This window comes from Phacochoerus africanus, chromosome 8 (assembly GCF_016906955.1).
Source record: "Phacochoerus africanus isolate WHEZ1 chromosome 8, ROS_Pafr_v1, whole genome shotgun sequence".
Taxonomy (NCBI): Eukaryota; Metazoa; Chordata; class Mammalia; order Artiodactyla; family Suidae; genus Phacochoerus; species Phacochoerus africanus.
The window spans coordinates 44,385,390-44,407,249 of record NC_062551.1 but is presented as its reverse complement, the minus strand read 5'-3'; the positions used below and the strand labels follow the sequence as shown (position 1 = coordinate 44,407,249).

At 42.6% G+C, this 21,860-nt stretch overlaps 1 protein-coding gene across 2 annotated transcripts; it reads left to right on the top strand.

Moving 5' to 3' along the window:
• Nucleotides 1-431: 431 nt before the first annotated feature.
• On the top strand, nucleotides 432-19,787 carry ZNF599 (zinc finger protein 599). 2 transcript variants are annotated; one of them, XM_047792744.1, is made up of 4 exons: nucleotides 771-851; nucleotides 2,779-2,905; nucleotides 5,605-5,700; nucleotides 17,402-19,787. In XM_047792744.1, the coding sequence occupies exons 1-4, from the start codon at nucleotides 834-836 to the stop codon at nucleotides 18,916-18,918; spliced, it is 1,758 nt and encodes a 585-aa protein (XP_047648700.1). In that variant the 5' UTR covers nucleotides 771-833; the 3' UTR covers nucleotides 18,919-19,787. The 2 variants fall into 2 exon arrangements, with proteins under 2 accessions (XP_047648699.1, XP_047648700.1); XM_047792743.1 differs by lacking the exon at nucleotides 2,779-2,905 and having other exon boundaries at nucleotides 432-851.
• Nucleotides 19,788-21,860: the final 2,073 nt, after the last annotated feature.

The window sequence follows — 21,860 nt, the reverse complement described above, 5'->3', positions numbered from 1 at the left end:
CCCTTTAAATTCTATTTTAGTTGCCTCCCACAAATTTTGATATATTGTGTTTTCATTTCCATTCAGTTCAAAACACTTTCAGAGAACAACTTTCTTTAAAATTGATAAAGGCTCATTTACCATTTTTTTCCCTTTTGAGCTTAGGGGGTTTTTTTGCGGGGCGGAGGGAGTGGACAAAGCATGGATCACGTCTTAGGGACCCTTAAGTAAAGAGCATTGTTCGGGCCACGGAAATCTGTGCGCCTTCCTTTTAAGAGGTAGCGAAGCCACGTCCACTCTTTAGATCCTTTGGGCTCCGTTTCTCAGAATTCAGGAAGTGAGCTCCTCCGCTCACCAGGATGCAATCTGAAACTACATTACCCAGAAGCGCCTCGAAGCTCGGCTGCGGGCGCTGAGCCAATGACGGCAAACGGAGGGGGGCGTTGCCTGCGGCAGCTTGGACTGAACTTCTAGTCTCCGACTCAGGGCGTCTTTTGGAAGTGGCCGGTCTGTTGTTACCGGCGTTTCTGGCTGAAGCACAGGGCAGTGGCCGCTTCTCAGAAAAAGGTCTCCGAGACTGAGCAAAGGACAGTGAGGAGAGTAAGACCCACCACCACGCTTTTGTATGAGCCGTGACCCCGCCTGGAACGGGGTTGTCCGCCGTGCGCACTCCGAGCCTCGCCCCACCCCTCGGTCTCTGCAGCTCTGGGAGGCGGCCCCCTGGGGCTTGCGCGCTTTCTACACCGCGGAGACTCGGGTGCCGGTTGCCCCGCCACCGACCAGGGCTGGTCTGAGAGGTCGTGGACCGGCTCTTGCCGCTGCCTCTCGCCGTTCCGCTTTGCCCACTGGGCCCCATGGCGGCGCCAGCGCTGGTGAGTGGAAGGTCTCGCAGGCTCACGTGCGCAGGGGTCGCCTATGCACAATTCCACTCTCCATGATGTAGAGAATCCCGGGATTCTTCGCTTTTCCCTCTTCATATTCTTGAATCTAGAGGTCCTGTGAGAATGGGGTGTGGACACGGCTGTGCAAATCACGTCCAACCCAGCGTTCTGAATCCAGGCCAGGGATAAGGGGGGCATCCATTTCTGGCTCTAACCTTGAGCTTGTCGATTCACTGCCTTTGGCTTCTCTTCCCTCGGGGCCAAAATCGGAATATTAACAATTTTTTTTCTCTCGGTTGAGGAAACTGCAGAGGACACGTATGTGCCCTTCACTGTTCAGCATGACCCAGAGAGCATTATTCTGTATGTGGTTTCCAGACGGGGACTCTCCTAGTCCTGCTATTATGTTAGGCTCACCCCAGGCAGAGTCTGACCCTCAGGCCTCAACCCAGCTCAAAGCTGGGAGAAAGGATGAGAGAGCCTCTAGCAGAGGTGAGGCGGGAGCAGCGTTTTTAAAATTGTTGCTCTTTTAGTAAGAATAGAAGTTCCCTGGAGAGGCCTGAAGACAGGACAGTCACTGGATTTATCTTTGCCACTGCCATTTGGGCAGCACAGGTAAAGTTGACTTGCCACAGCAGTGAATCCATTATCCTAACACATTTACTTATCTTTGAAAAGTGAATTTGTTACAGTCCACTGCAATATTTATTGATGACTGCACAGGAATGTGTGTCTTGTGGGATGTAAACACATGGAGAGGCCCAAAGCTGCTCTTCAGCATGGCACCCTGTTTGCTCGCATCATAGCTCTGATCACCTTCAGGACTTCTCTTATTTATCCACATTTCCTCACCTGCCTTGCTCCCTAACTTTATTCCAGCCTTATTCCAGTGTCTGCTCAGAGAGGGCTGCCTGGTTGCCCTTCCCCTAGTCTTTGTAGGCATCTCACTGTCTTTTGGGTTTTTTTCCAAGCACTTAGGGACATATGACTTTATCTTGCTCATTTATTTAGTTTCTTGTCAAGGATCTCTCCCTAACTCTGGAATGTGAGCTCCTGTTTTCTCCTCTATCCCCAGACTTAGAACGGTGCTGGACCTATATCAGGTGTTCAGTAATTGGTTTATGAATGAAAGATTCTATCTCTAGGGCTCCCATCATACTTAGTTTAAATTTAACCACCTTCCCCCACCGTGGTTGGACCAGAGGGTCCTGGGTTCAAATCTTGCCCCTTCTCAATAGAAGTATGACTCTGGGCAACTTGACTTTGAGCCCCCATTTGCTGATTGTGAAAGGGAAACTGATGGTGTTTACCTCACGGGATATGTAAGGGTTCATGAAATTTACAAGCATACATGTCATGAGCACTGACATGAGCCGGGGCACTGCACTGTTTGCTTTATGAACTTTCTCACCTTAATTCCCACAACAGCCTGGTGAAGTTGGAACTGTTAGTGTATTGGTGTGGAAATTGAGGCTCAAAGAAATTATGTGTTGATTCAAAAGGCTGGATTTAAACCTCAGGAAGCCTAGCTACAGACCTAGAGACTTAGTTGCTTTAACACAGCATCTAAAGCCTTATAGATGCAGACATACAGTGCAGACCAGTGAGGCTCAGCTACTGCTGCTAGTGTCATTACTTGAATTATTATTTTTTCTCTGCTCCTCAAAGTCCACATGGGATTATCATTGTTTTGTGTCACTCAGTGGATTCCCATATAGGCGGCTTTTCTCTCCCACACGATTGTGTTCTGGCAAAGGCACCATCTGCCTCCCTGCTGAGCCCAAAACAGAGTGAAGTTCTCAGGAGATACTCAGTGATTCAGGCCTTGGGTCTCTGGACTCTTGCCACAACCAAGTAGTAGGCTCTAATTTCATGTAATAGCCATACAGCCACCACACCACTTCTGTTTGACTTCCAGGCGTTGGTATCATTTGAAGACGTGGCCATCACCTTCACTGGGGAGGAATGGAGACATCTGGACCTGGCCCAGAGGACCTTATACCAGGAGGTGATGCTAGAGACTTGTGGCCTCCTGGTCTCCCTGGGTAAGGCCTCATCTCTCTCCCATCTGGTACCCACAGCCGCTTTCATCCCACCCTCTCTACCTAAGCATGGCTGCTTGAGAAGACTCAGGAACCTGCCTTTCTGTCTCCTTGCAGCCTCAGCATGTTCTGGTCTAACCTCCTCTCACTTGGTTTCTCTGTGTCTCCATCAAGGATTGTTGTCTAACAAATAGTTCTTCTCAACACTGTTGCCCAAGTGTTCAACACAAGCTGACCTCAGTCTGACATCCTTATTCCTGATACCCATAATCTGGAATTCAGCTTGGTTGGGTCACGTGTCCTCACAGCCCAGTTAACATTAACCTGTGGTTAATGGGAGAGTCTCCAAGAAGGGGGTGAATCAGATGGACAGGAAACTATTTGTCCTCAGTGCTACCAGTATCTTTCTAAGCAATGCAATCTCAGCTAAAGGCTTCTTTGACCCCTGGTATCTGCACCGTTGTCCCTTATTCCTAAGGCATCTCCTTGCTTCTCTGCTGCTGTGGCATTTTATTTTATTTTATTTTTATTTTTATTTTTTGCTTTTTAGGGCTGTATGTGCAACATATGGAAGTTCCCAGGCTGGGGGTCAAATTGGAACTGCAGCTGCCGGCCTACGCCACAGCCACAGCCACAGCCACACCAGATCCGAGCTGCATCTGCAACCTCCACCACAGCTCATGGCAACGCTGGATACTTAACTTACCGAGCAGGGCCAGGGATCAAACCCACATCCTTAAGGGATAACAGTCAAGTTCATTACTGCTGAGCCACAATGAGAACTGGGAGTTAGTTTTAGAGAGCACACAGACACATTTACAAATGACATTGATGGGCATCTGAGAAAGCAGTTTCTTTTTTTCCCTTCTCTTTGCTGCCTCTTGATTGTTGTCAAGAGAGTCTGGGTTTAGTGCTGGGTCCTCAGTGCTCGTATGATTGTTGGGTAATTTCCCCTGCAGCAGAAAGAACAGCCTTGCGACTCTCAGACTTGAGCAGGCAGCATAATCTTGCTCAGACCGTGATTATTTTTATTTTATCGTTTCTTTTTTGACCATGCCTGCAGCATGCTAGAGTTCTGGGGCCAGCAATCGAACCTGCGCCACAGCAGCGACCTGAGCCAGTGCAGTGACAGTGCCAGATCCTTAACCTACTGAACCACTAGGGAACTCCTGTCATATTTTTATACTATCCTTTTACTTAGACCAAATGAACTAATATCTTTAAAGAGCTTAGAGTAGAACTGGAAAAACAGTAAGTGCCACCATGTATTTGTTATGTATAAGAAATAAAATTACAAATGTTCTCCCACCTAAACCTTTTTTTTTTTTTTTTTTTGCTTTTTAGGTCCGCACCCATGGCATATGGAAGTTCCCAGGCTAGGGGTTGAGTCAGAGCTACAGCTACTGGCCTACACCAGAGCCACAGCAACACAGGATCTGAGCCACATCTGCGACCTATACCACAGCTGACAGCAATGCCAGATCCTTAACCTACTGAGTGAGGCCAGGGACTGAACCCACATCCTCATGGATACTAGTCAGATTCGTTTTTGTTGCACCATAACAGGCAGTCCTCCACCTAAACCTTAAAGGACCAGTTTACCCAGAAATGGTTACGTCTGACAGGCTCTCCCAGCCTTGTGCCCACAGAGTCTCCCCCAGGAGGTCAGTCATCAGTGAAGTAAATAGAGTGTTCTTTTATGACAATTGTGATCAGTCATTTAAAGGAGATATTTGGACAACAGTTTTTGTTTGTTTGTTTGTTTGTCTTTTTGCCATTTCTTGGGCCGCTCCTGCGGCATATGGAGGTTCCCAGGCTAGGAGTCGAATCAGAGCTACAGCCGCCGACCTACACCACAGCCACAGCAACACGGGATCCGAGCCGCATCTGTGACCTACACCACAGCTCATGGCAACGCCGGATCCTTAACCCACTGAGCAAGGCCAGGGATTGAACCAGCAACCTCGTGGTTCCTAGTCGGATTCATTAACCACTGCACCACGACGGGGACTCCTGGACAACAGTATTCCAGGTGGAGGGACCAACACAAGCCAAATCCCTGAGGAGGGTGGGGAGCTCAGATCCTTAACAGAGAGGAAGGAAGATCTGGTTCACCTTTTCCACTGCCCCATCCCTCAGCTCGGTGCCAGGCATATGGCAGACATCACTGAACATTTGCTCAGTGACCCTGGGTGCCTTCTGGCTTGTAGTACAGGATTTCCTAGTCAGATTCTTGTGGGTCCTGGTGCCTAAGTCATTGACTTCTCTCCAGAGCCCTCCTGTCCTTGAGCCTTCGCGTGTGGCAAAATATGTTTGGCTGCATGTACCAGAACATCACCCCCTATTGGTTGTCCCTTGAAAAAAGTTTATTATTTCACCTCATGAGAAGCCCTGAGTTTGGTGCTGGCTCCTGATTTGGTAGCTCCCAACCCAGGTCTGTCTAGTCTATCTGCTTTCTGTCCTTGGTCCAGGCCATCAGGCCAGCAGCCTTGAAGGGACCACAGGACAATGCAGCAGCAAGTAGGGCAGCAGGTCCCCACATTCAACACTATCTTCCCATTCTGGGTTGAAGGCTGCTTCTTCAGAATGGGCAGCAGTTTTAGGTCATGGCCTACCTCAGACAGCTGACTCTCAGTCGAGTTGAGACTCCTCATTTTGTTGTTACCTATATACCCATGTTCTATTTATTTGTCCATGCACAGGGCATCCTGTTCCCAAACCAGAGCTGATTCACCTGCTGGAACATGGGCACGAACTGTGGACAGTGAAAAGAGGCCGCTCCAGAAGCACCTGTGCAGGTGAGTGCATGGCAGCTGGCAGACTGCCAGGGAGTCTCTGTGTCTCAAATTCCAGGGGCGGTTTCTTTTTGTGGACTTCTGGGGTCTTGGGCAGTCCTAGAACACTTTGAGCTCTGTTTCCCCTGTCTTCCCACTCCCATCACACTCTTTGCCTTTACTCGGGTTGAAGTGTGGTGTACTGGGCTAGAGACAGGCTCTAGAGGCTTGGCCACTCCTAGCCTCATAACCATGGGCAAGTTGCATGATCTCGATGTGCCTTTGATACACAAGTTAGGCTGAGTTAATGCTACCGCTATAAATGAGAAACTCCAGGAGTTCCCGTCGTGGCGCAGTGGTTAACGAATCCGACCAGGAACCATGAGGTTGCTGGTTCAATCCCTGGCCTTGCTCAGTGGGTTAAGGATCCGGCATTGCCGTGAGCTGTGGTGTAGGTTGCAGACGCGGCTCGGATCCCGCGTTGCTGTGGCTCTGGCGTAGGCCGGTGGCTACAGCTCCGATTCGACCCCTAGCCTGGGAACCTCCATATGCCGCGGGAGCGGCCCAAGAAATAGCAAAAAAGACAAAAAAAAAAAAAAAACCTCCAGAATCTTTTTTTTTGCCTTTTCTAGGGCCGCACCTGCAGTATATGGAGATTCCCAGGCTAGGGGTCTAATCGGAGCTGTAGCTGCCGGCCTACACCAGAGCCACAGCAACGCGGGATCCAAGCCTCATCTGCGACCTACACCACAGCTTACGGCAACGCCGGATCCTTAACCCACTGAGCAAGGCCAGGGATGGAACCCACAACCTCATGGTCCCTAGTCAGATTCGTTAACCACTGAGCTACAGTGGGAACTCTGAGAAACTCCAGACTCTTGATGGGTCAACAGATTAAGACTTTTTTCCTCATTTGTGCTATGGTTTAATGCAGGTCAGCAAGGGAGCTCTGTACCACATATCTATTCAGGGACCCAGGTATCTTCTGTTGTCAGTGTGTGGCTGTGAGGTTGCTTTGCAGCCAAGAGGAATAGGTGAGAAGGGGAGTAGTCCTATCCACTTGCTCACATATGTGACTTCTGTTCACATTCCAGTGACAAGAACTAGGCATTAGGCTGTACGTTGTATCAAATTGGGAAATGCGGTTTAGCTTTATGCCCAAGGAGGAAAGGCCAGGTTTGTGATGAACATACAGTCAGTCTGCTAAACTTATCCTCCACCAGAAAAAAATAATAGTTTCTGCATCATTGGAATGTCGTTAGATAATGTGAAACTGCTTATTAGCGCACTAACTGACCCCAAAAGTTACGACTAGTGATATTCCTGTATTATTAGTCCTATTGAATAATAAATAGTGCTATCTCAAACTTCCTTCAGATTCAGAAAAAACAGTCCTTTCTTTAGCTACAGAGCGCTACTTCCAGCTATACTTTGCACTCCACCCATTTCCACCTCATCCAATCATTTGTTTCTCTACACATCCCTGCATGCATCTATCCTTCCATTTGTAAAACAGATATTTGGAAGCTGTCCCTAGCCTTGTCATCTTCTTGCGCTCCTGCCTTGGAAAACCTGAGGGGGCGTTAGCCCTTGTCAGCCCCCATGGGGCGTGTGCATAGCACCAGTGCAGATTCGTGGTCTCTCCCCTCAGCCAGCCAGGGAGTATCTCTGACCAGCCCCTTCTCAGCCCCAGAGAGTCTGTCTCAAACCTCCACCCCTTTCTGCGGTTCTGCATCTTCACCTGAATGTTTCAAAGGCACTTCACACCCATCAGGCCTGAAAAGGACCTCATGATTTTGCCCTCTCATCTCATCACTGCATTTCGATGAATGGCCTTGCCATGCAGATAAAGCCAAAACCAAACTTGGACAACCCCTCCACAGCTCCATCTTCATCATAACCCAATATCCAGCCATCCCTGAATCTTGATCATATTTCATCATACCTTTCTCCTGCATCCATCACCTCCACCTGTTCCAGCCTAATCACCCTAGTCCAAGCTATAATCGTCTTTTGCCTGCATGTTGCTAACAGATTCCTCACTGGTCCCCCATATCTTCTCTGTACCTCTGATCAGCTTTGTGTCTTACACTCACCTCCCTATCCACTCACACCTTGTTCCAAATATCACCACCTCCCTAGCCACTGAGATCTCAGCATGTGACCTAATTCATTTTGAAGAGAAAGGCTATTCACGTGTTCTTCCTGTTCTTGAACCCTTACTGACTTATCCCTGCAGCTTTCTCCTCACCTCTATGGAAGAGTTCTCATCCCCAGCCATGGCTAATTCCCCCAGCAGAGTCTAGATCACACCTTCAGCTATGTTCTCAGGTGAATAAGTTATCAATGTTTAAATTACTCATCATTAATATTAAAATATCACTCGTTTATTATCTCTCATCTGTGGATCAAAAATCCAGGCACAACTTAGCTGGGTCCTCTGCAAAGCTGCAGTCATAGGCAGCTTACATCATGTCAGCATACTTCAGGTGATGGCGTGAGAGACCCCAGCAGGAAGGATGCTACATAAATACTTTCTCTGTTGCCTCTTACGTTGTAGCACCTTTGCTGTATTCTGTTCTTTAGAAGGAAATCAAGCTCCTGCCGGGATTCAGGCAGAGGGAGTCATAAAACTTGATGCACATCGTGAGACAGGGATTAATGAGAAGCCATACATGAGTGTGTCCACTGCATCAGGGAACATGCTTCTTCGTTTATTTCTCTTGTATATCTCCACCTTCCCTCTACTTAAGATAAAAAACATGGAGTTCCCGTCGTGGCACAGTGGTTAACGAATCCGACCAGGAACCATGAGGTTGCAGGTTCGATCCCTGGCCTTGCTCAGTGGGTCAAGGTTCCGGCGTTGCCGTGAGCTGTGGTGTAGGTCGCAGACGCGGCTCGGATCCTGCGTTGCTGTGGCTCTGGCATAGGCTGGCAGCTACAGCTCCGATTCGACCCCTAGCCCGGGAACCTCCATATGCCGCAGGAGCGGCCCAAGAAATGGCAAAAAGACAAAAAAAAAAAAAAAACATGGTGAAGTTTCTGACATTTGAGGAAAACAAACACAAATGTTCTTGGCTTTCCAACAATATCTAAATATTATTGACTCTATTTCAAGAGGTTTCAACAGCCAAACTTAATTCTTTTGTACTGACTGAGGTGTAATTTACACATAAAATGCGCAGATGTTAGAGGTTTATCATGAAATCTTACATGTATATAAATCAGAGGATTCACCACACAGGTCAAGAAATATAGGATTTCCAGCACCTCCCAACCTTTTTATGTTCCCTTCTTATTAATATCCCCTTTTACAGAAGTAACCAGGGTTTAGACTCTGTCATTATAGAATAGTTGTGAAAGCTTATAAATGGCACCAGACAGCACACAATACTGTCATACCTGTCTTCTTTTGATTCATTATGACTCTGGAATTCATCCGTGTGGTTGCATCTATTTGGAGTAATTTCTCACTGCAATATCTCAATGAATTAATGATTACATATACCAGGAGTTCTCTTGTGTGGTTCAGCAGGTTAAGGAGCTGGCATTGTCAATGCAACAACTGGGATCATTGCTGTGGCGTGGGTTCAGTCCCTGGTCCAGGAACTAACACATGCCACTGGTGCAGTCAAAAAATAAATAAATAAGTAAACATACCTGTTTTCATTTTTTGTTTGCGTGTGTGTATTTTGCTGTTTAAGGCCACACCTTTGGCATATGGAAATTCCCAGGCTAAGGGTCAAGTTGGAGCTGCAGGTGCTGCCCCATGCCACAGCCACAGCCACAGCAACATGGGATCCAAGCTGCATCTGCTACCTACACCGCAGCTCACAGCAACGTGGGATCCTTAACCCACTGAGTGAGGCCAGGGATCGAACCCACATCCTCATGGATACTGGTCGGGTTCGTAACCCACTGAGCCACAACAGGAATTCTGACATATACTTGTTTTCCTGTTGATAGACATTTGGCTTAGTCTCCATTTTCAGGATATTATGAAGAATGCTGATATGAACATTTTTGATCATATTTTTTTATTGGCTATAAGCACACATTTCTGTTGAGAATAAACGTATGAGTGAACTGACTGGATCATGGTGTAGTTCTATGACCAGCTTTAATAGAAACCACCAATCAGCTTCAAAGTGACTGCACTGTTTCGCATTCCCACCAGCCATGTGTAGGAGTCCTCATTGCTTCATATCCTAGTGAGCAGGTGGTGTCTTCCCTTTACTTTTTGAAGCCCCGTTGAGGTAGTTCTCAGCACACAGTACTAAAAATATTCTTACTCGTCTTACTGTTGACTTTCTCATTGACAAATGCTGCAACTGTGATAATGATAAGAGGTAGTGGTCTACAATTACAGAACATTTGCCATGCACCGTGCTGATGGATTTACATGCTTTCGTTCATGTAAGGTTGTAATGAACTGAATGTGTGAATGTGAATGAACTGAATGAACCCCAGTGTGATGATACTAGGATGTGGGGCCTTCGGGAGGTAATTGGGTTTAGATGAGGTCTTGAGGATGGAGCCCCCATGGTGGAATTAGTGTTTTTATGAGAAGACAGACCGTGGCCTTTCTTAGGTGTGGCGTGTGGTGCTTGGTCGGGGGCAGAGGGGGAGAGCTCTTTGGGTGTCTCTTCTAAGGACTCTAATCCTCTCAAATACAGATCCTTACCCTTCTGACCTCACTTACCTTAATTACTTCTGTGAAGGCCCTATCTCCAAATACACATTGAAGGTTAGGGCTTCAGCAAATGAATTTTCAGGGAGCAGATTCAGTCCATAACAAGATTTGTCTTTTGAATAAATACAGGGCTATTCAGATATTCTTTTTTCTTGTATCAATTTTGGTAATGTGAGTCTTTTAAGGAATTTATCCACTTCATCTAATTATTCTATCAATTACTTTTTAAGACTATTTCATCTCAAAATGGTAAATTTTATGTTACATATATTTTACCATGATAAAAGGATAAAAAAATAAATTTAAAATGTGTACACAATGTTTTTATAATATCATTAGAAACTGACACTCTCTTGGTATGATAATCTCTAGGTCCATCCATGATAATCTCTAGGTCCATCCATGTTGCCGCAAATGACATTATTTCATTCTTTTTTATGGCTGAATAATTTTTCGTTGTATATATGCCACATTGTCTGTATCCATTCCTTTGTTGCTTGACTTGTAGGTTGCTTCGGTGTCTTGACTGTTGTAAATAGTGCTGTGGTGAACATTGGGGTGCATGTATCTTTTCAAATTATGGTTTTTTCCCAGATAGATGCCCAGGAATGAGATTGCAGGATCATATGGTAGCTCTATTTTGACCTTTTTAAGGGACCTCCATACTGTTCTTTATAATGGCTGTACCAATTTAAATTCCCACCAACAATGTAGAAAGGTTCCTTCTTCCTTATACCCTCTCCAGCATTTATTAATTGTAGATTTTGTGATCATGGCCATTCTGACCAGTTTGAGGTGATACCTCATGGTAGATTGTATTTGCATTTATCTAGTAATTATTGATGTGAGCATCTTGTCTTGTGCCTCTTGGAGAAATATCTGTTTAGATCTCCTGTTCATGTTTTGATTGGGTTGTCTGCTTTTTTGATGTTGAACTGTATGAACTGTTTGTATATTTTAGAAATTAATCACTTGTTGGTTGCATCATTTGCAGATATTTTCTACCATTCTGTAGGTTGTCTTTTCATTTTGTTTATGGTTTTCTTAGCTGTGCAAAAGCTTTCAAGTTTAATTAGGTCCCATTTATTTATTTTTATTTCCTTTATTCTAGGAGTTGGATCCCAAAAGATACTGCAGTGATTTATATCAAACAGTGTTTTTCCTTTAGGAGTTTTATAGTATCCAGTTTTATGTTTAAGTCTCTAGTCCATTTCGAGTTTATTTTCATGTATGGTATTACAGAATGATCTATCATTCTTTTACATGTAACTGTCCAGTTTTCCCAGTACCGCTTCCTGAAGAGATGATCTTTTCTCCACTGTATATTCTTGGGTACTTTGTGGTAAATAGTTGACCGTAGGTGCATGGGTTTATTTCTGGGTTTTCTATCCTGTTCCATTGATCTGTATGTCTGTTTTTGTGCCAGTGCTATACTGTTTTTGATTACTGTAGCTTTGTAGTGTAGCCTGAAGACAGAGTGACCTGATTCTTCCACTTCTGTTTTTCTTTCTCAATATTGCTTTGGATATTCAAGGTCTTCTGTATTTCCATACAAAGTTTAAAATTTTTTGTTCTAGTTCTTTGAAAAGTGTCATTGCTAATTTGATAGGAATTGCATCGATTCAGTAGATTGCCTAGGGTAATAGAGTCATCTTGACAGTATTGATTCCTCCAATCCAAGGACATGGTATAACTTTCCATTTGTTTGTGTCATTTTCAGTTCCTTTCATCAGCATCTTATAGTTTTTGAAGTATAGGTCTTTTGTCTTTGGGGTAGGTATTTTATTCTTTTTGATTCAATGGTAAATGTGATTGTTTCCTTAATTTCTCCTTATGATCTTTTGTTGTTGATGTACAGAAATGCAACATATTTCTGTGTATTAATTTTATATCTTACAACATTACTGAATTCATTCATAAGCTCTAGTAGTTTTCTGGTAGCATCTTTAGGATTTTCTTTGTATAGTATCATGTTTGCAGACAATGGCAGTTTTACTTCTTCTTTTCCAATTTGGATTCCTTTTATTTCTTTTTCTTCTCTGATTGCTATGGCTGGGATTTCCAAAACTCTGTTAAATGAAAGTGGTGAGAGTAGACATCCTTGTTTTCTTCCTAATCTTAGAGGAAATGCTTTCAGCTTTTCTTCATTGAGAATGATGTTAGCTGTTGGTTTGTCATATATATATTTATTATGTTGAGGTATGGTCCCTCTGTGCCCACTTTCTGGAACATTTTTTTTTAATTTATTTTTTAAATTTTTTTAATTTTTTTTTGTCTTTTTGCTATTTCTTGGGCCGCTCTCGTGGCATATGGAGGTTCCCAGGCTAGGGGTCGAATCGGAGCTGTAGCCACCGGCCTACGCCAGAGCCACAGCAATGCGGGATCCAAGCCACGTCTGCAACCTACACCACAGCTCACGGCAATGCCGGATCGTTAACCCACTGAGCAAGGGCAGGGATCGAACCCGCAACCTCATGGTTCCTAGTCGGATTCGTTAACCACTGCACCACGACGGGAACTCCTGGAACATTTTTATCATAATGGATGTTGAGTTCTCTTGTGGTGCAGTGTGTTAAGGATCTGGTGTTGTCACTGCAGCTGTATGGGTCACTGCTATGGTGCGGGTTCAGTCCCTGGCCTGGGAATTTCTGCATGCTATGAGTGCACCCAAAAAAGAAAAAAGAAAAAGAAAACAAATTTATAAAAAGAAAACAAATTTATGATTACCAAAGGGGAAAGGGTGGTAGGAGGGATAAACTAGGTGTCTGAGATTGACATATACACACTACTATGTATAAAATAGATAACCAGCAAGCATATACTATATACCACAGGGAACTGTACTCAATATTTTGTAATAACCTGTAAGGGAAAAGAATATGAAAAAGAGTAGATATATATAAATCACTTTGCTATACACCTGAAACTTACACAATATTGTAAATCAACTATATGCAATAAAAAAATAAAATAAAAAAGAAGAGCCCTGTATTGGTAGCAGAGAATGGCCATGCCTAGGTTGAGAACCAGAAGCTTTGAGGAGGCAAGTAGATGTAGAGGGCCTAGAGAAAGACCATAATAGCAAGAATAGAGAATGAATTCCGTATGTATTTAAGAAGTAATTGAGATTTTTTTTTTTTTATTGTCTGAGTGCTGGGAAAGGAAGGATATAAAATGCCCTTTCCCTTTGATGTGATATGGAATTAGAAGGGATGACATCTTTTGCTAGGTAGGCCATCAAGATGGGCCTAGATAAATAGATAGATAGGAAGAAGAGAGAAAAACAGGTTATGTTGTTATTTTTTAGAATGTGTGTGTGAAAAAAAACTAAATTTCTAAGTTTAATTGGTTTACAAAGGAAATTCCTTTTTACTGTTTTTCACTGTAATGGAAATTAATCATATAGGAAACATTTAAGAGTTGAAATCTGAGATTCTCCTTTGCACAAATGAGCTAGATGGTGTACTTGCCCTGTTAATCATCTCTGCCTAGTCTTAGTTTTTGTAATAACAGGAATTTTTAAAAATATGAAAATAACAAGAGAAGATTTTGGAGTGAGTCTCTTGGTCTTTATCCCATCAAGAGTGGTTTTCAGGAGTTCCCGTTGTGGCTTAGTGGTTAACGAATCCAACTAGGAACCATGAGGTTGTGGGTTCGATCCCTGCCCTTGCTCCGTGGGTTAACGATCTGGCGTTGCCGTGAGCTGTGGTGTGGGTTGCAGACGTGGCTTAGATCCCGCGTTGTTGTGGCTCTGGTGCAGGCCAGTGGCTATAGCTCCGATTGGACCCCTAGCTTGGGAACTCCATATGCCGCGAGAGCGGCCCAAGAAAATGGCAAAAAGACAAAAAAAAAAAAAGAGTGGTTTTCATAAATGTGTATGGCTTGAAAAATGTATTTATCCAAGAAATAGGTTAGAACCAGATATGAAATGAATTCAAATCTATGGAATTGAGTTTTTATAAACCAAAAACAGCAGATAAATAATCTTTTTCCTCCTCCTTTTCTATTCAGTTTGTTTTATTTCTGCCATTCTCCTGTCTTTATATCAGTCTTGAGTCCTTTGTCATTTGTTAGGAGTTATGCTTATTAATTATTGCTGTGTAATACATTAACCTTAAACGTAATAACTGAAAACAGCTATTTTCTTTGCTCACAGTTTTGAGGTATTCTCTGTGGTTACAGTATGTCCTTTATTGGGTGGGAGATTCATGTAGCAGTTTACTTAATTTTAAACTACAACTTCTACTTTTTTTTCTTTTTGTCTTTTGTCTTTTTAGGGCCGCATCCATGGCATATGGAGGCTCCCAGGCTAGGGGTCCAGTCAGAGCTGTAGCTGCTGTCCTGAGCCACAGCCACAGCAACTTAGGATCCGAGCCGCATCTGCAACCTATACCACAGCTCACAGCAACGGTGGATCCTTAACCCACTGAGCAAGACCAGGGATCGAACTTGCGTCCTCATGGATACTAGTCAGGTTCACTAACCGCTGAGCCACGACAGGAACTCCAACTTCTACATTTAATCAGCAATAAAGATAGTATTTTGAACTTCAGAAAAACCCTGACATTCCCAAAAAATAAAAGACTGTTTCATTGTGATTGTGTGTGTATTTTTTGCTTTTTTATTTGAACATAATGAAAATTATCCATTTTATATTGTCTTATAGGATTTGTACTTTTTATGCAACAGTACATTACTAAGATTCATGGTTCATATAGCTGTAGTTCACTCATTTTTTTCTTCTGCAGTCATTTATGTGAATGTAACACAATGTATTCATCCATTTTCATGGAGATTTTATTGTCTCCAGTTTTTTGTACCCACAAACAGTACTGCTATGAAAATTCACATACACACCTTCTCACGTGTGTGAAAATTTCTCTTAGTAATATTTCTAGGACTGGAGTTTTTTGGATTATTAGGTAAGCAAAAGGATTTTAGTAGATGATGACCTACTAAAATGGTTATTTATGCCCATTTACACTTCACCTGCCTTGTGTAAACAGTGGATCCATACCTTCTCCAACACTTAATATTGTCAGGTTCTTGGAGTTCCCATCCGTGGCTCAGCAGAAATGAATCTTGACTAGGAATCACAAGGACGCAGGTTCGATCCCCGGGCTCACTCAGTGGGTTAAGGATCCAGCGCTGCTGTGAGCTGTGGTGTAGGTCACAGGCATGGCTTGGATCTGGCGTTGCTGTGGCTGTGGTGTAGGCCAGTGGCTACAGCTCCAATTCGACCCCTAGCCTGGGAACCTCCATGTGCTGTGGATGCAGCCCTAAAAAGACTATATATATATATAGAGAGAGAGAGAGAGAGTCAGGTTCTTAAATTTTTTTCAATAAAGTGAATATAAAACAGTCTCTCACTGTGGTCTTAATTTGCCCTTCCTGCATCCAAGAAATTTGAGCACCTCTTGCTATATTGATTGGCCCCATACATATTTTCTGTGAAATGTCAATTTACAATATGCTGTTTTCATTTTGGGTGTGGAGTGTTGACGTTGCCAGTTGTAATTTTGTCTATTTCTCCTTTTAACTCAGTTTTTGGTTTCTATATTTTGAGACTCTGATATTTGGTACATAAAGCTTTTAATATTGCCATATCCTCGTTGTAAATTGATCTTTTTATCCCTCTTTGTCTTATTTTCTTTGCTTTATGTTATCTGATATTAATATAGCCATCTTTGTTTGCCTTTCAAAAAATTGTAGGTAGGTTAGTCAGGTTAGTCTTTTATAATAAATATTTCTGGATCTTGTTTATGAAATCTTCCTTTTTCCCAAGACCTAAAATGTAGTCATTTTCACTGTTTATTAGAAGTTTTTCATTTTTAGCTTCTGATAGTTAAGTCATAATCAGGATGGAATTAATTTTTTGTGTTGTGTGAGGTAGAAATACAATATCGTTTTCTCCCATGTGGCAAATGATTTTTTACATCTATTTATTGAACAGTCCTTTTCCCACTCGCCTCTCTTCTGCTTTTATCATATATTATCAAAGTTCCACATACACACCTCTGAGCTCCAAATTCTGTTTTTTCTTTTGACAGTTTGACAGCTTATCTTAGATCTATGTTATATCACACTGCCTTGATGTATATAATTTCATCATAATCCCACTTCCTCAAAGGGCAAGTCCTTTTGGTTTATTTTTCTTCAGAAATATTCTGGTCTCTTTTCTTTTATATAAATTCTACAGTCAGCTTGTCAATATCCATGAAAAACCCCATTGGGATTTATCTGAAGTTGTATTAAATTTATAGATGAATTTGAGGAGCATTGGCAACTTTGCATTATTAATCTCATATAAATTTTATTAATGTGAAACATTTTCAAGTTTACTTCATCTAGATGTTATCTATTTTGGGTCTCTTCACCTTGTCTTTACTCAGATCTTGTAGACTCAGTATGTCCACCCAGATGTTTCTCACCCACCCACCCCACTTTTACATAGTCCAGAATCCTGAGAGTTTGTTTCTCCTCTGTCCTCGCCTCCCTCTCCACCATCCTGTCATCCTCTTCTCTTTGCTCAGCATTCAACATTCTCTCAAGACCCTAAAATACTGTACTTTCAGTCACCAGCTACAATTTTTCTCCTAATTCCTGTCAGGGAATTTCTGCTCACCTGTTAGAAATAAGCTCACATAGCACATTGTCCAGGTCACCTCCACTGACCCTTCTGTCTCCCATCTGAGCCAAGTTAGGTGCCCCTTCCCTCGGCTGTCATAGCCCTATGAGATCTTGGAGAACAGTCATTACCACCACTCTGCCCTCCCTCCCTCATTCTGAAATGTGAGGAGGAGTCTCCACTCCAGATTCTTTATCTCCTGTCCCAGATTTTACCTTTTAAAGATGTCAAGAGTCTAAGGAGTGGTAGAGAAAGAAATTGTGAACCTAGTAAGAGATGTGAAAATGCCTTATGCAGTAGAGAGGCTTTATTTTCAACTTCATACCTCCACTAAAGAGGTAGTTTATTTTGTTCTTTGTTGACATCACTAATAGACAACCTTTCTTATATTGAATTTCCTTCAGGTGACAAAGCAAAACCTGAGACCACAGAGCTTACTGCTTCTCAACCAGCTCTCACTGAGGAAGCCCCTTTTGAGGAACGAGTGACACATGGACCCTCAAGGCATTCTAGGTTGGGGCAAGCGAGGGATCAGGGAAAAATGCAGGAAGGAAACTTGAGGCCAGGAGCAGACCCCTACAAGAATTCATGCTCTAGGAAGTTGAGCCGTAAACATGATGATTTGCAGACAGATGACAGTCTGTGTTTAAGGATTTTACAGGAGCGAGTCACTACACGAGATACTCCGCATGAATGTGATTCACAAGAACCAGGAAAAGACCCTGTTATTGAGACAAAGAATAACCTCTACAAATGCAAGGAATGTGGAAAAGGTTTTAGCAAGAATTGGGCCCTTGTTCGGCATCAGCAGATTCATGCTGGAGTGAAGCCTTATAAGTGCAGTGAATGTGGGAAAGCATGTCGTTATATGGCAGACTTCATTCGACATATGAGGTTTCATACTGGAGAAAAACCATACAAGTGTATTGAGTGTGGGAAGGCCTTCAAACGCAGGTCTCACCTCACAGAGCACCAGCGTGTTCACACTGGAGATAAGCCCTATGAGTGCAAAGAATGTGGTAAGGCTTTCACCCACCGTTCCTCTTTTATCCAGCATAATATGACTCACACTAGAGAAAAGCCATTTTTGTGCAAAGAATGTGGGAAAGCATTTTACTACAGCTCTTCCTTCACTCAACACATGAGGATTCACACTGGGAAAAAACTCTATGAGTGCAGTGAATGTGGAAAGGCCTTTACTCACCGCTCCACTTTTATTCAGCATAATATGACCCATACAGGAGAAAAACCCTTTCTGTGCAAAGAATGTGGAAAAGCCTTTTGCCTCAACTCATCCTTCACCCAACATATGAGGATTCACACTGGCGAGAAACCCTATGAGTGCAGTGAATGTGGAAAGGCCTTTACTCACCGTTCCACTTTCATCCGTCATAAGAGGACCCATACTGGAGAGAAACCTTTTAAGTGCAAAGAATGTGGGAAAGCGTTTAGTGACAGCTCTTCCTTAATTCAACATATGAGGATTCACACTGGTGAGAGGCCCTACGAGTGCAGGGAATGTGGAAAGGCTTTTACACACCATTCGGTTTTTATCCGACATGATAGGACCCACAGTGGAGAAAAACCCTTGGAATGTAAAGAATGTGCAAAAGCCTTTTACTATAGCTCTTCCTTTACTCGACACATGAGGATTCACACTGGAGAAAAGCCTTTCGTATGCAGAGAATGTGGAAAGGCCTTTACCCAGCCTGCAAATTTTGTTCGGCACAATAGGATCCACACTGGGGAAAAGCCCTATGAGTGCAAAGAATGTGAGAAGGCCTTTTGTGACAACTTTGCTTTAACTCAACACATGAGAACTCACACTGGAGAGAAACCCTTTGAATGTGGTGAATGTGGGAAAGCCTTCAGCCATAGTTCATCTTTCACTCACCATCGCAAAATTCATACTAGAGTTTAAAAGATATAGGAAGAAGGCCTTTTGCAAGTGTGTTCACTTAAGTCAATTTTAGTGAATTCATAATAGTGAGTTCATACTGGTGAAATTCCTTTCCTTTTGAACATGACTCATCAGGGAAGTTTTTAGGCCAGAGAAATGTCTTAGTATCTGAAGAGAGACATCCTAATTGTCATCTCGGTGAAAGTTTTTTGTGGCATGTCATTGCAAGGGTTTTACTAGAAATTGAGCCAACCCACAGCTCTACAATATACCTGAGAATCATCCATCAGAGAGACTCAGCAATTGTCATGCATTTAGGGGAAATGTCAGCAACAATTCTTCCTGAATTTATACTACAAATCCATCTCAAGAGTATTTTAAAAGAACAAAGAGATGTAGAAGGAAAGAGAAATGCATGTGTGGTTGCTTCCCCAGTTCCTTGCCAAGCTTATGACAATTTGTCGTGTATGTGTACACATACATGCACGTGCACACATGGGGATGAAGAGGGAATGAAAGATTAAAAGTCCTCATGCATTTTTTATATATCCGTAATCAAGAGAGTTGGACCATTGGGGCATCTCTGCTAACATTAAAAGTTCTTTATTATAAAACATTGCCATGTCTACCCCTGAGCACAAGGCCTGAGTCGTGAAATACACATACACATACACATGCAGTCAATTTTTGTTACTCGTGTGGTTATATTCTATAAATTCACCACGAACACTGAAGTAGTGAATAGTGAACCATTGCTCCTAGTGACAGTGTAGGTTAAAGTTCCTGTGAGCCTCTGTTCACATTTTCATCAGCCAATCAATACATAATCTTTTATGGAATTTTTTTTCTGTTTAAAGACACCTTATTTAATAAACACTTCTTATAAGTTACATGCAGTATTTCATTATAATAAAATGAATAATAAAAATATTTTGACACAATTTTGTGTGTTATTCCATTGTTTTTTGTTTTTGTTTTTCTTTTTAAGGCCACACCTGCAGCATATGGAAGTTCCCAGAGCTAGGGGTTGAATCAGAGCTGCAGCTGCCTGCCTATACCACAGCCACAGCAACACCAGATCTGAGCTGCATCCATGACCTACACAGCAGCTTGTGGCAACATCAGGTCCTTAACCCCCTGAGCAAGGCCAGGGATCGACTGCATCCTCATGGATACTGCATCCTCATGGATACTTCTTAACCCCTGAACCACAATGGGAACTCCATGTTATTCTATTGTTATTGTACTGATTTAACTCAGTCATGCACACATAGAAGAACATACACAGTACTCATATACAATAAACACTGTGCAATAGACTATGCTGTGCAGTATAACTAGGCAAAGAAAATCCTAGAAAAAAATAAATAGATTAACATTAACTAAAACTCTTAATTTTGATAGACCTGCAGGATGTGTGATGGAGCAGTGCACAGTGTAAATAAACCTCTTGACCTTGGCTTGCCCCAAGAAAACCATAGGAAGGTCAGTGCCTTGTTTTGCCATCTATTCCAGATCTACTGCCTTCTCTGCCAAAATTTCTTCCACATCTTCCATCATGTCATTGAAGACTCTTTTACTTATTTACCATGTGATATGCATTATGTATTTGACACTTGTATTTTCTGTAACACCTTCAAAGCCTTTGAAAATTTTCAGGCAGTCTGGCTAAGCATTTTTCCAACAGTTAATGATAATAATCTGCCTGTTACTATCCCAGGCTGTATCAGCACAGTAACAGTGCGTACAGCGATGGATATCCAGTAGTCCTTCATGGTGGTTTCCTTGTTGGTGTTGAAAGCTTTGCTAAAAACTCCCTCGTGCTGTACTTTTATTATGCCCTGATTGAGACATTGGATAGCACATGTAGTATTTGGAGGCATGAAAAGAACATCTAGGTTGGAGTGGACATTTTCAAGTTCTTAATGACAGTGGACTGGGGCCCTAACCAAAATTAATAAAACCTTGGAGGCAAGGTTTTTGTACTGGAGATAGCACTCAACTTTCTTGGATGAGCAGTTGTGGAACAATCCCAGAATATTTGTGATAATCATCCAAACTTTTTTATTCCGCATATGATGGACTGTCATGTGGTTCAGGCTTTTCTTTTTAAGTTTCTGTGGATATGGGGCTCTGTACACCATTAGGGTTTTGCACTTAATATTGCCCTTGGCATTCACACTATGGCAAGGTTGTGTGATATTGGAATAATTCAAAGTCAATCTTTGGAGGCCATTTGCATCACATAAGTTCATTTGCCTTATAAGCAAAACTGTCTCATCAGCATTGAAACCTGGTCTTCCATGTAGCACTTCTCCTATATAATACTTAGTCAGGGATTTTAAGAATTATTCCACAGCCTCTAATATGCAGAATCTCTATTAATGCTCTTCGTGCTCTATTGCCTTTTGAAATGTGTATGCCAACTAGCTAGCACCAGGTGATCAGAGTTTGACATTTTCCTGTCCTGGATAACATGACTATAAATTTTGGCTTTCAGCCTCACATCAGTGCTGTCTCATATGCTTGCTTTGTTGTAATCGGTCATCATTTCATGAATCCACAACTTCTGCCGCTTTTCCCTCTTTTTCATAGCTTCATCACACAACTGTAAATGTTATTTTTAACACTTTCTGGAGTGGCTGCATGTATAGACTGGTGAATTTCCTCTTGGTTTCACATGTGCAATATTGTTGATTCACTAACTGAACTCACAGCCAACAGCAATATAATTCATGACTGAATGAAGCTTATCTAACACATGTATTTTCTCTAGGGCATATAACAGCTTTACACTTAGGAACTCTGAACAACAATTGGGGACTGTGCTTGGAGGCTATTTTCAACAGCAAAATCATCAACAAAAAGCACAAGAATACAAATGTGGCACTAAATAGACTGTGTGAAAAAGACACTTTATAGGATGAGAGCTAACACCAGAAGGCAGAGTGATACCTTATTTC

Coding starts and splice junctions, on each gene's coding strand:
- ZNF599 (XM_047792743.1), top strand. CDS start 605: ATGAGCCGTGACCCCGCCTGGAACGGGGTTGTCCGCCGTGCGCACTCC. Junction 852..5,604: donor CCATGGCGGCGCCAGCGCTG/GTGAGTGGAAGG, acceptor GTCCATGCACAG/GGCATCCTGTTCCCAAACCA. Junction 5,701..17,401: donor CTCCAGAAGCACCTGTGCAG/GTGAGTGCATGG, acceptor AATTTCCTTCAG/GTGACAAAGCAAAACCTGAG.